The sequence below is a fragment of the Phaseolus vulgaris genome, chromosome 8 (genome assembly GCF_000499845.2).
Source record: "Phaseolus vulgaris cultivar G19833 chromosome 8, P. vulgaris v2.0, whole genome shotgun sequence".
Lineage (NCBI taxonomy): Eukaryota > Viridiplantae > Streptophyta > Magnoliopsida > Fabales > Fabaceae > Phaseolus > Phaseolus vulgaris.
In genome coordinates this window covers 57,862,130-57,876,187 of record NC_023752.2, presented here as the reverse complement: position 1 = coordinate 57,876,187, position 14,058 = coordinate 57,862,130, and the positions used below count along the sequence as shown (strand labels likewise).

The following is a 14,058-nucleotide window of genomic DNA, read 5'->3' as shown; positions in this document are numbered from 1 at the left end:
TTTATTCCCCACAGTCTAGATAAGCTTCAAAATTTACGGGCCTAATGTAAGTTATTCAAACATAACAAAAATTCAGTATATAGTAGAATAAGTTGAGAGGATTAAACTTCTCAACTGACCCCACCAAGATTGATGACTAAATCCTAAGGAAAAATATAGAACAAAGGATCTCTAGAGCAAAAATGAACTTACTCTGTTTGAAGATCTGATCGGGTAGAAATGTAGTCTGACTCCTCATCTACAACATGGCGTAATCAGATTTTGGAATAGATGAGGTATGAGAGAGAAAATGAAGAGAGAAGGGAGATGAGAGAAGTGGGTAGAGAGAAAGTAGGAAAAAAAGGTAAAGAGGAAAATGATGGGGCAAGGGCTCTTGGTTTTTATTCACAGGGTTACAATTATCATAATAATTATATACATAATATTAAAAATATTATTATAATATAATTAATTATAAAATCACAAATAATAATAATAATATTTAATAATATTAAGAATTTTTATTAATATTGAGAATTTTTAATAATATTAATTATATTAACATTGATAATTTTATTAATAAGTATAATAATAATCACAATGTTATAATAAAACTTGACTAGTGTAATGATTAAAACTTCTTTGGACATTTTTTCAAAAAACTTAGATTCGATACTTTAATTACAATTGAGTGGGTATTACCTATGAAATTCTTCCATAGATAAATTGAATTTTTCTTGTAGTGTTGGCTTAAAAACACAAATTCTAGTTAAATAATAAAATCTATGTAACTATATTTTATCAACTATAACTATAAGCTGATCAGGTACTAACTAGCATATAGTTTATTAGTTAATTTTGTCAAACAAGTCCATGAACAGTTTTATTGAAAATAGTTTAAATTTATTTTTTTAATCATGATTTGTTTAGAAGTTAAATATTTCATAAGTTATATTTTTTATAAAAAAATTCTAGATATTACTATACAACTTTACATCTTAATTAAAGTGACACTTTAAATAACAACAATTATATTTCCTAAATTATTTATTATCCTTAAATATCATAATAAAGATCACATTTAATGGTATTGAATGTTAAACTTTACATTTAATATATTTATAATAACAATAAATTATCTAACTTTAAATAGTGACATGTAAGGTGAGATATCTCTAAGCAATTGAGAATAGAATCCTGAAAATATGATCAATACATTGATCTTTATTTTGTGTTTGGTGAGCAGTGGTACTAACCCTGTAGTTTATGGTATTGAAAATGTACTGAAAGAAGATTTGGAACTGGAACGACGAGTAAAGCTCATTAGCAAGTCTCCTACCAAAACTATTAATGTATTTTATAATCTTGTACCTTATGCTTTCTTTTGTTGAATCAATCAGATTATTTGATTAACAATTTTTTTTATATATATGGTGTTCTAAATTTATAGACAGAGTATGGAGACGTGATTGATTGCATTGATATTAACAAACAACCCGCCTTTGATCATCCTTTACTTAAAATCACAAACTCCAAGTAAATGAATTTTTTTAATCAAACATGGAAAATTCAATATTTCTTTCAATGCACTCTTAATTTCAATATTTATTTGTGTTGTTTAATTACAGAAAAAACCTAGCTTTCAAAAACCAATTGAAAAAAGAAGTGTGAAGAATTTATCACATAGATCTATATTTGGACTTCATAAAGATCGGTGTCCTAAAGGGACTGTTCCTATTCTGAGAACAACAAAAAAAGATCTTATTGAAGAGAAAAATTCACTAACTAGTAGTATCTTCCTTGAAGATATCCCTGGTGTTCATGTATGTTGTCTCCTTTGACTAAATTTCAAATTTCCATGATTTATTTCTATAAATTACATCGTGTTTTAATTCTTCAATTTTTGAACTTTGTAGGTTGCAGAGATAGCTATTTCTTCCAAGTTTGGCCCATACTATAGCATTTTCGGAATGAATAGCGTTTATAATCCTAGAGTAACTGCTAAGGGTCAAATGTCTCTTTCTCATATGTGGGTTCAAAATGGACCAGTAGATACTAATAACAAAATTAGTATCGGATGGCATGTGAGTTCTAATCTATGCAATTATATTATTGTTTAAAAAAATATGAAAAAAATAATTTATAGTAATTTCATGGTATAGAAAAAAAAAAGGCAATTTTTTCTTGCATCTTATAAATTGTTATTTGCATTCAATCCATTCTGAAATTTAAAATTTAAAATTGAAAAAAAAATGTTCAAAATATGAAATAGATTTTTATGTTCCAGGAATGCAATTTCAGAATAGAATTGAAAAATCAAAACCCCATTCTAGAAAAAAGTACATTCTAGAAAATAAATTCCAAAAAAAAAAAGCAGAAATTTATTCCATAAAAAAATTCTAAAAACCACAAAAGTATTTCAGAAATTAAAATCCAAAAACGTGTTCTAGAAAATAAAATCTTAAATGTAATTTTATCTACATCTCCAAGAGCATTTATTTCATGTGAACAACGAGTGCTGGTTTATATTTTATTAGGTGCAGGAAGTAATTTTCTAGAAAAGGATACCCATCTAATCTCAAATTTTGGTATAGGTATGTCCAGAATTATACGGTGATCAAGATAGCCATGTATACACATCATGGACGGTACGAAAAGATATCATAATTTATATTTATATTTATATATATATATATGATAAACTTATTTATATGAACATCAAATGCTCCCAATTTCACATTACTAGTTTTCACTTTATGTTATCTTAGTGCTGTTAAAAAAAAATTATGTTATCTTAGCATTTGTGAAAAAAAAAATCCTTCACTTATTAAATAATTACTGTAATGTTTCTAATATACAGAGAGATAATTATCGGAAGACGGGATGCTACAATATTCGATGTCCAGGTTTTGTTCAAATTCATAAAAATATGTATCCTGGTGCACGTCTGAAAAATGTATCTTCTTATGGTGGACCAGTTTTTGGATTTGATAGTTCTATTACTCAGGTGATGTTCTTGTTATATATTTTCATGTAATATTGTATAATACATGAATGTGGGATATTATTTTTGACAAAAATTTGTGTACATACATTTTCAGGACCCAGTGACCAAAAACTGGTGGATAGGTGAAAAAGGTCATTTTATGGGATATTTTCCAGCAAAATTGTTCTCCAATATGAATTCAGCGGATAAAGTAGGGTTTGGTGGAAGGACTTTAACTCCTAAAGGTTCTCCTAGTCCTCCCATGGGATCTGGACATTTTCCTGATGAGAACTTCTATCATGCAAGTTTTTATAAGTGGATCAATGTTGAGAATCTTACAAGAGATTTTGGACCTGAAAAATATCAAATAGAAAACTACATTGACCATCCTAAATGTTTTGGTGTTAGTTATTATGGTAAACTTCAAAAAAAATTTGGATATACTCTCCAATTTGGAGGACCTGGTGGTAATTGTGGAAATTGATTAGTTAATTTTTAGTAATAAACTTTAAAGTTATATTTTATTATGATTATATTTTTAATCATTTATGATTCTACCATTGCCTTATTTTTCTCAACAATTTTAATAATTTCATAATTCAGAAAGTATTATTCAAGATATATGTCCTAGTGTATATTGTAGAATATAAAATGTAGTAGTATCAATTTAAAATCACACACTCTCACCCAAACATACTCACTCACCCACACATATGCATAAGACGCGATTTTCATATTAAACAAAACGATCAAATATAAGTATAACATATAATTATTTTCCTTTAACATAATCTTCCTTTTTACCTTTTTTTTGTTTAGTTGGTTGCGTAAACACATCACTTTTTTTATAATTAAATATATAATAAATAGTTATCTTTTTAATTTTTAAGTTCTTTAAATAATATAAAAAGTTTTTTCTACAAAAAAAAATATCAAATATACAATGTATCAATATAACATAAAAAAAGTTATAATTTTTTATCCAAATAATTAAATATATTATGAAACAAAATCAATAATTTTGATACACACAAAAAAATTACTCTCACTTAACAACCATTTTAATAATATAATAATATATATTGGTATTTTAAGTTTAAAAAAAAATTGACATCTAACTAAATATTAATATTTTAATTTTTTAAATTTTAAAAATTATTTTAATATTTTGTATTTTGTCTATATTTTCATTAAGGAGATTTTTTCTTTTTTTAATTTTTTTTATTACAAATATTAATATTTTGTTGTTCATGTAAAATGGAACAGGGTGTCAAAATATCATCACCTAAAATAAAATAAATACACTATGTAGTACATATATGTTACTTTATGGGTTCCAAAGTATCATCCCTTATTATGAAATACAATTTTAGAAAAAATTATCTTACAAATTAAAATAATTAACAAATTAAAATAGTGACCCTAAACCCTAAACTATTATGTCACTCTCTAAACTTGTTCTTAGGATTTGTTTTGGACTAGGAACAAAGAACTAGGATCTTAATTACTTTAGCTACTAAAATTTGCTTCATGTTGCAGTTAATTTATTCAGTGATAAAGACAAATTTAAGAAGTATTTCCAAAACTTGTATGTATACTCTAAAGTTGCCAATCAAGATGCTTAGATAATGTTGAAACTACCCCCAAAGATGGCTTTGATTAACAATGAGTTTATCATGCAACCAGGATTAAACTTTAAACATAACAGGAAGTTTTAGATAGTTGCAAAGATATGGAGTTTTGGTATGTTGACCAAGGAATTGTAGCCCAAGATGCAGAGGGTTCAGCTTCATTTTGCAAAACTATTCAGCGACAAGAATTCGAGAAAGCAGTTGAATCACACAAGATAATCTGCAAGCCAAATTCTAAAAGCTGCCATGGCTATCAACAACGGTGCTTTAGCTGAAATGAAATTTCCAGTGTCATACTTGGAAACCCTTCCCAAGGTATGATTATTTTCCACATAAATAGAAGCAGTTGATGTTATTATATGATTTAGACAAATGATAAAAAAAATAATATGGAATTGATGGTATTTCTGGACATCGCAAAGTACTTATCACACATTTCTGATTAGATGACAACTTAAAGAACTATTAGACAATCACTCTGTCACGATATTTTAATTAAATTTCTCTGCAAGTTTACCAAGGAAACGTTCATAGAACGTGTAAAGAGCTTTGTTTGATCATGAGCTTAAAGAAACAATGTGTCATTCTTCTAAAATATAATATACTATATGCATTGCTAAAATCTATCTGCTCACTTATATGACATTGTGGTGAAATTTGATTCGTTTTGGGAAAAGGGTTTTTCCAACATTGTTGGAGATCCCACATCGACTAGAGATTAGAGTCTTTCATTGTATATAAGTGGGTGCAAACCTCAATCTTATTAGCCGGTTTTATGGGGTTGAGTTAGGTTTTTCTTCCATCAGATCAAGTGTGAATTTCCATTCTAATTTTTTTTTCAATTTTTATTAATATGGTGTTTAATATTTTGTAAAATCCTCATTTTTAGAAAATTAACAGTTTCTGGTACTGCTGGGTTTTTATTAAAAAGCTTAAATAATATCAAAAGTCATAGTGGTGAGTAATTCCGCCTGTCACGGACGACCCGGGTTCGATCCCCGGCAACGGCGCATTTTTTCTTTTCATTCTTTTACACAAGAGTAACCTTAAACTTATTATTGTATTGAAATATAAATTTTTGTCTTATTTAAGGATTTTTTCTGCAAAAATACTATTTTTATGAACTGTAATACATTTATCTGTTATGGTGTTTAATTATTATAAACTATCGAGTCATACTTTCATAAAATCTATATATACATATATAAAATTAATATGATATGATAAATAAATGGATTAGATCTTTCAAGAAAAATCAGATATAATTTTAGGTATTACCAAATTTAGTCTAAAAATGATTTAACTTGATATAATGTATTTTATTGTGTATCCAATTTTACTTGCATGAAATATATTTCACTATCAAAATATTGAAGTTTCAATTATAATACTAAACAGTTATATGACATTTAACATGCTATGGTTAGTTTTAACTATGCATAATCTCAAGACAGCTAGTTATGATACCAACACATTTTTTAAGGCTTTTAATATAGTTAATTATTTATTTTTATCGCCTTAGATTATCAAAATATATTAATAAGTTTTGTTTTGGATTGAACGTATTTGCATATGTTAACAATGATTAAATCATATAGAAAATTAGATAATATGAATATTAATCATGGCACACACCTTAATCTAGGTCTAATAGGAAAATGGTCAATGAGATATTGCAAATAGATGCAACAGACAAAAGTATGTCACTATTATAACATTTATTCTGTCTGAATACCGAATACTTACTTGAATGTCAGATAACCTTTTGCAAGTGCACTCTCGATGGAGAGTCGAAGTTCGAACAACGGGAGAAAGGAGAGAGCAACTGAAGGAAGAAATCAATTGTTAAACTGGTAACAATTATTGTCTCATTCCCTCACACCAAGTGGTTAAGTAAGTGTGAATGTTCACTTCAGAAGAACAAAGAGAAAAAGACAATTATAAGGTGACAAATGATGCAGCGAAAATTAAGATAAGGAATAAGTAAAGAAGAAGAACAAAGCAAAGAACAAATTAAATATTAGAAGAAGACATATATGGAATGGAAGGAGGCGTAAAAAAGATAAAAGAGGAAGGGATGAAGAAATCTTATAGAAATAAAGGAAGTCACGCCACTTGGAACAGAGAGACTCCAAGATAAGTGATGCAAGAGCCTTATTAGGTACTAGCTAGTTGGTCATGAACAAGTTTTACTGAAAAATATTTAAATTTAAATAATTATTTTAATCATAATTTTCTTAAAAGTTAAATATTTACTACGCTTCTTTATTACCCTTAAATAATATAATAAATATAACATTTAATGGTATTGAATGTTAAACTTTACATTTAATATATTTATTCATAACAATAAATGCTCTATACTAAATATGACATTTTTATTTAACTTTAAATAGTGACATGTAAGGTGAGGTATGAGTAAGCAATTGACAATAGAATCTTGAAAATATGATCAGGACATTGATCATTGTTTTGTGTTTGGTGAGCATTGGTGTTATCCTTGTAGTTTATGGTATTGAAAATGTGCTCAAAGAAGATTTGGAACTGGAACGACAACTAAAGCTCATTAATAAGTCTCCTATCAAAACTATTAATGTATTTTATAATCTTCTAATAAATTACCTTATGCTTTTTTTTTAATCTTAGTCTCGTTATATTGATTAACAATTTTTTTTATTTGTATGGTTTTCTAAATTGTTAGACAGAGTATGGCAACGTTGTTGACTGCATTGATATTAATAAACAACCGGCCTTTGATCATCCTTTACTTCAAAATCATAAACTCCACTTCAAAATCATAAACTCCAGGTATATAAGTTTCTCTAATTAGTTTTCAATGTGAAAAACTTTTAATATTTCTTTCAATACACTTTTAATTTTAATATTTATGTTTGTTGTTTACTTACAGAAAAAACCTAGTTTTCAAAAATCAACTGCAAGAACAAGAGTGAAAAATTTATCAAATGGACCCATATTTGGACTTCGTAAAGATCAGTGTCCTAAAGGGACTGTTCCTATTCCAAGGACAACAAAAGAAGATCTCATTCGAGAAAAAAAATTGTTAAACAGTAGTATCTTCCTTCGAGATATTCCTGGTGTTCATGTATGTAGTCTCCTTCAACTAAATTTCAAATTTCCATGATTTATTTCTATAAATCACAGGTTTAATTCTTCAATTTGTCTATCTATTGAACTTTGTAGCTTGCAGAGGTAGCTCTTTCTTCAAAATTTGGCCCATATTACAGTGTTTCTGGAACAAATAGCGTTTATAATCCTACCGTCACCAAAGGTCAAATGTCGCTTTCTCATATATGGGTCCAAAATGGACCAATAGATACTAATAACAAAATTAGTATTGGATGGCATGTGAGTTTTAATCTTTGCAATTATATTATTGTTTAAAAAAATATGTAAAAGAATTACCTAATTTGTACTAATTTTATTATGTAGAAAAAAAATACATATTTAATCTCAAGTTTTGTTATAGGAGTGTCCACAATTACACGGTGACAAAGATACCATATGTACTCTTCATGGACGGTACGAAATATATATTTATATATATATATGATAAACTCATTTATATAAACATCAAAATATTTTCAATTTCACATTATTAGTTTACATTTTATGTTAACATAAGAAACCTTTGTTAAAAACATGAATCCTTCACTTCTCAAAATATTATAGTGATGTTAAAAAATATGCAGTCAGATAATTATCACAGGACAGGATGCTACAATACTCGATGTCCAGGTTTCGTTCAAACTCATAGAGGACTTTATCCTGGTTCACGTACGGCAAATTCATCTTCCTATGGTGGACCAATTTTTGGTTTTGATAGTGTTATTACTCAAGTGATGTTCTTGTTATAAATTTTCATATAATATTGTATGATACATGGAGGTGAGGTATTATTCTTGACAAGAATTTGTGTATATACATTTTCAGGACCCATTGACCAAAAATTGGTGGATAGGTGGAGATGGTTATTATATGGGATACTTTCCATCAAAATTGTTCTCCAATATGGGTTCAGCGGATAAAGTAGGGTTGGGCGGAAGGACTTTAACTCCTCGAGGTTCTCCTAGTCCTCCAATGGGATCTGGACATTTTCCTGATAAGAACTTTTTTCATGCAAGCTTTTATAGGTACATCTTTGTTGAGAATGCTACAAGAAGAAATTATGGACCTGAAAAGTATCAAATAGAAAACTACTTTGACAAACCTAACTGTTTTCGTGTTAATTATTACGGTAATCTTCAGAGAGACCTTGGATATTCTCTCCAATTTGGAGGACCTGGTGGTAATTGTGACAATTGATTAGTTAATTTGTAATCAAGAACTTTAAAATTAAACTTTATTATAAAAAAAAATTCAATAATTTATGTTTCTACCATTCTCTTATTTTAGTCAACAATTTTAATAATTTTATAATCACAGTGTATTTGACCTGTATAGAGTATGACAAAATGAAATATAGAGCATAAAATTTATATTTCAATAATTATAGAAGTTTAAGTCAATTGATGTATCATAAAAAGGCACAAAAATATCACCGTTGCCGGGGATCAAACCCGGGTCATCCGCGTGACAGGCGGAAATACTCACCACTATACTACAACGACCTTTGATATTATTCAATCTTTCTAATAAAAACCAACCGTATCAAAACCTGTTAATTTTCTAAAATAGAAGATTTTACAAAATACTAAACACCAGATTAATAAAAATTGAAAAAAAAACTAGTATGAAAATTCACTTGATCTGATGGAAGAAAAGGCAAGTAGACATAATTTTGAAGGAATAACTGAAAAGCATGTCCTCTAAATACATTAGATAAATGATCTACACTAAATACAATCTTCTAATTGATACAATTGGTCCTCAACTTACCCCTGTCAGATTTCAGCTAAAGACTGCAAATAATAAACACAACAACTTCACATTTCTATTCTCAACTAACAACATCTTTAGGACTCAACAAACAGATGCTGCCAATAAATGATACAAGGAGATGGTTGTTTTACTGTAAAACCTCACCACTCATTTTGTCTTCTCATTCATGGCATGTGCCTTCTTTTCTGCTTTGTTGCTGCTTGGGTTTGAACCATTCAACACACCTGGATTGCTAAAACTCTTTGTTTCTTTTGATTCTGCACCAAGATAATTTGACAGTACTCTTCTCACCCCAAAGCCTCGACGTTGAGGTTTGATGTTCTTATTGTTATTGTCAATGTTAATGTTGTTGTTGAGGAAAGGAGATCTCTCTCCCCTTGCAGGACTAATTAGTGGTGGTGCCACTGAAAAGCTTGGTGTGCCAACTGCTTTGTGAGGAGTGCCTGAGACAGACACTGTCATTGGAACCAATGGAAACCTATCTGAATGTTTAGTCAAGTCATCCACATACAGCAGATCGTCTATGCGAGCTACAATGTTAAATGCCATGCTCTCCAAAACTCTTGAATAACTCTCTAGTATGGATTTTCCAACATCCTGAATGTTTTCAAATGAAATAAGATTTGTTAATGTGAAAGGCTTTGAGATAAAGATTGCAAAAACTAGATGAAAATAAGGAAATAGAAGCATGGAACCTTGTTGCACTGAATCTTGCTGGTATCCAAGGTAGTTTGAGTTAGACCAGGAAATTTCTGCTTCAGTGAAAGTAGGACATTTTCAGCTCTTTCTGCTAGTAGTTCTCTCTTATCTCCGTCAGCCATGAAGTCCTTCACAATTTCCCACGATGACTTTGTAGTTGAACGGTTAGGATTAGGTGGGGGTTTAGAGTTAGCTCTTCTACGCCACACATACATTGAGGCTTCAACACGGTTTGCAATCTCAAGTGCCACATGCTCGGAGGATAGGTCTAGGCAGTCAAGAAGACACTCTGGAGAGAATTTCTCTGATGTAATGTAATGGTAAATAAAATCCCCCAAACAAGTTCTTCCATTCTGAAAGTTTAACAAGAAATCAACTATGTTGGAAAAAAACCCTTTGCGAAAACCAATCAAATTTCACCACAATGTCATATAAGTGAGCAGATAGATTTTAGCAATGCATATAGTATAGTATATTTTAGAAGAATAACACATGTTTTTTAAGCTCATGATCAAACAAAGCTGTTTACACGTTCTATGAACGTTTCCTTGGTAAACTTGCAGTGGAATTTAATTAGAATATCGTGACAGAGTGATTACCTAAAAGTTCTTTAAGTTGTTATCTAATCATAAATGTGTGATAAGTACTTTGAAAGTGGTTGACACTAAACAAATTTACACACTAGGAGTATATAAAAATTAAACTCACTTTGCAATGCCCAGAAATATCATCAATTCCATACTATTTTTTTTATCATTTGTCTAAACCATATAATAACATCAACTTCTATTTATGAGGAAAATAATCATACCTTGGGAAGGGTTTCCAAGTATGACTCAGGAACTGCCATTTCAGCTAAAGCACCGTTGTTGATAGCCATGGCAGCTTTTAGAATTTGACTTGCACATTCTCTTGTGTGATTCAACTGCTTTCTCGAGTTCTCACTGAGGCCGGCAGGGGGCACACGAGGTACAGGGAGCCACCACTTATCCTCTTGTCGCTGAATTCTTTTGCAAAATGAAGCTGAACCCTCTGCATCTTGGGCTACAATTCCTTGGTCAACATACCAAAACTCCATATCTTTGCAACTATCTAAAATTTCCTGTTATGAAGATAAGTTTACACGAGTGTCAGCAATTTCTCTACCATCTACTACTCTACTAGCACACCATGAAAGAATAAGATTCAACACTCACAAGAAGCATGTTGTCGAGTTTGCGCAGAGCTGGAAGATTCATAAAAAGGTCTGACCTTGGTCTGCAAGTCATTACCTATAGAATGCACCATATATAAACATCACAATCGCAATACCTGTTTTAGTTTTAGTTACATACAAAGTAGAGAGCTCTTTATTGAAAAGAAAATTGAAGTCATATATGAGCATTCAATCCAATTGTACCTCTAGCTTACTTCCATCTGGAAATGTCTGCCAAGAAGGTATTAACTCAACAATGTGATCACTAACACTAAGAAGCCATTCCATCTCCCTCCGCCACATTTCTTTCTTTTCACAAGGAACAGGTTCTAGTCTCCATAATTGCCCAAATACAGTGGCTACAAGTTGCATTAAATTCGAATTGTAAAGATCATTACAACAACATTTAAATTCAAACGATAAAGGAAATTTTGAAAATTTTGCCAATCCAGCTTGTGTTACAGACAAAGCATACCACAAAGATTTGTAACGGCATTTGAGATGGCCAAAGCACTGCAGACTCCTTTCCCAGATCCTGACATATCTTCCCCAAGCAGTAATTTTGCAAACCTTTCCTTCATTGCATCGATTCCTGATCCAACATTATTTCCCAGTAGTTAGACGACAACCAAATGAATATTAACAACTAAACCCACCTAGGTGTTAATAATAGTCTTTCAATATTTTTCCAGCCTTCATAGAATCAACGGAATTCAAAACTTGTGTGAATTTTTAAACTTTTTGCAGTCTGTCAGTACTCCAAATATTCTAGTCCCAACTTACCTGGCATTTTAGAACTGATGCTGGTAAATTTTTTATCTTCCAAGAGAGAAACAGGTTCATTTTCTTTCTCATCTGATTTGCGGCATTTGGAGAGTGCAGCCTTCCGAATAGGCCAACCAAGAGGAGGAGAAGCACACCCTTTGAGTTCTTGAGCTGAAACACTGGCAGAAGAAGGAAACCCGTCTTTTTTCTTCTGAAAATTTTCACCCTTGTTGCATAAAGCCTCCATCTTGAACAACTTTCCCTCAGCAGAAAAGCTTTGCTTTTTGAACTAAAATCACCCCAATGATGGCTCACTCTCCTCCAACATGACCCAACACAGCGACAGTAACAGTTTTCTGCCGTAACAGAGAAGGAGTTTGAAAAACAAAGGAAGTTGGGAGGTGGGTTTTATAGATTATCGTGTATGAAGGGACCGTTGAGGTTGCTGTGAACACAGCATCGTGGAAAAGACGATGGAATGAAGAACAATGTAGCTTTTGGGGAAAAGGTTATTGTGTCACTGAACAGTTGTCGTGGTTTCTTACACTCTCTCTCTCTCTCACTGTTGTTCCAAATTTGAAGTGTGGAATGCCCCATGACATACCAACGTCTCTCTGGCTTTCGCTCTCAGAGTAACTCAAATTTGTGGCCATGTTCAAAAATAATACTAAACAATTTAAACTTGTTTGACTTTTTTCTGTTATTCCCAATATATATTATGCTTTCTAATTTCTGTTTAGTAATTACTATTATATGCATCTCGATATAATTTTTTATTACTTTTTATACTGTTAATAATTACTCTCTCTATACTTTAAACTTAAAAATGTACTAATTATATTTTAAAAATTCCCTCAAAATATTTATATGTTATCAGCATTTATTTTTATTGCAATTTTAATGTACTAAATTTAAAACGTTAAAATATAAAATATTCTTACAAACTTTCAATACTTTAAATTCTTTACGTTTTTTTAATCCATTTTTAAATTTTTATTATTAAAACTATTTGTGAATATCTCTTATAATTTACAAACCTTTTTCGTTATATGTTTTTAATTCATATTTTGTAATTTTATCTGCATTTCATAAATAACTTGCAATGCACTTTAATTACAATTTTAAATAAAGCAAATTAGTATCTAAATACACATGCTAATGCTAATAGGCAAGAGTACTTTCACAAACAAAATTTAGTATCTCGATTTGTTGCATACAAATAGAATATATAGCTTGACAAGATTTTGCATGCTGGAGTCTTTTATAATTGTATATTTTACTCACTTTTTAAATTTGTATTATTCTCTTTTAAATTATACAGTAATCGTCTTATTATTCTCATATTATTAATTTCTTTCTTTCCTGCCATCCAACTATATTATTTTTCTTCTTCTTTTATTTTTATTTAAAAAAGTAGAGAGACACTAAGTGCTTGTCTCTGCCTAGTATTAATAAAATTCAAGTACAATTTTTTCATAAAAAGGAATATCATTAATTGAAAGGAGGAATAGAAGTTTCCTGTGCAATGAATAAAACAGTTGAATTAGGTATATATTTGAATATAAATAGAATTGTGAATTGATAGTTCTTGGTTTAAATTTAAATGTAATACATTTTTAATTGAACTGGAAAGTGAGTGGTGAGAACAAAGGTCCTATAGACTCACCCAAGAACCACCCTATTAGCTCCATTGTTGTCTTACATCCATGCATCATCATCTTCCCAGCAACAAAAAGGTAGAACACTTTTTTTGCCTGGAAGACACCAACAACGGCTACCACATCAGACATACACAAAGTGGAAAAAAAAAAGGTTTAACGTTATTATTTCCGTTTGGGAAAGAAGAGGTACTCATAGCCTTGAAGATTCGTGTTACTATAATTTTAATAGTTTTTAATCACAAA

At 30.0% G+C, this 14,058-nt stretch overlaps 2 protein-coding genes, 1 non-coding gene and 1 pseudogene across 3 annotated transcripts; 2 read left to right on the top strand and 2 right to left on the bottom strand.

Moving 5' to 3' along the window:
* Nucleotides 1-270: 270 nt before the first annotated feature.
* LOC137825399 (protein neprosin-like) lies at nt 271-3,449 on the top strand (annotated as a pseudogene).
* Nucleotides 3,450-6,254: 2,805 nt separating this feature from the next.
* LOC137825398 (protein neprosin-like) lies at nt 6,255-8,919 on the top strand. Its single transcript, XM_068631071.1, has 6 exons — nt 6,255-6,294; nt 7,103-7,191; nt 7,505-7,699; nt 7,798-7,962; nt 8,307-8,453; nt 8,548-8,919. Exons 1-6 carry the CDS (start codon nt 6,255-6,257, stop codon nt 8,917-8,919), a joined length of 1,008 nt encoding a protein of 335 aa, XP_068487172.1.
* A 233-nt stretch (nt 8,920-9,152) lies between these two features.
* On the bottom strand, nt 9,153-9,224 carry TRNAD-GUC (transfer RNA aspartic acid (anticodon GUC)). Its single transcript has one exon. It is a non-coding gene; the product is annotated as a tRNA-Asp (tRNA).
* A 179-nt stretch (nt 9,225-9,403) lies between these two features.
* On the bottom strand, nt 9,404-12,805 carry LOC137826130 (rop guanine nucleotide exchange factor 5-like). Its single transcript, XM_068631989.1, has 7 exons — nt 12,173-12,805; nt 11,865-11,981; nt 11,594-11,748; nt 11,391-11,465; nt 11,006-11,296; nt 10,191-10,547; nt 9,404-10,092 (listed from the first exon to the last, which is right to left on the bottom strand). The coding sequence occupies exons 1-7, from the start codon at nt 12,399-12,401 to the stop codon at nt 9,643-9,645; spliced, it is 1,674 nt and encodes a 557-aa protein (XP_068488090.1). The 5' UTR covers nt 12,402-12,805; the 3' UTR covers nt 9,404-9,642.
* Between the last annotated feature and the right edge of the window lie 1,253 nt (nt 12,806-14,058).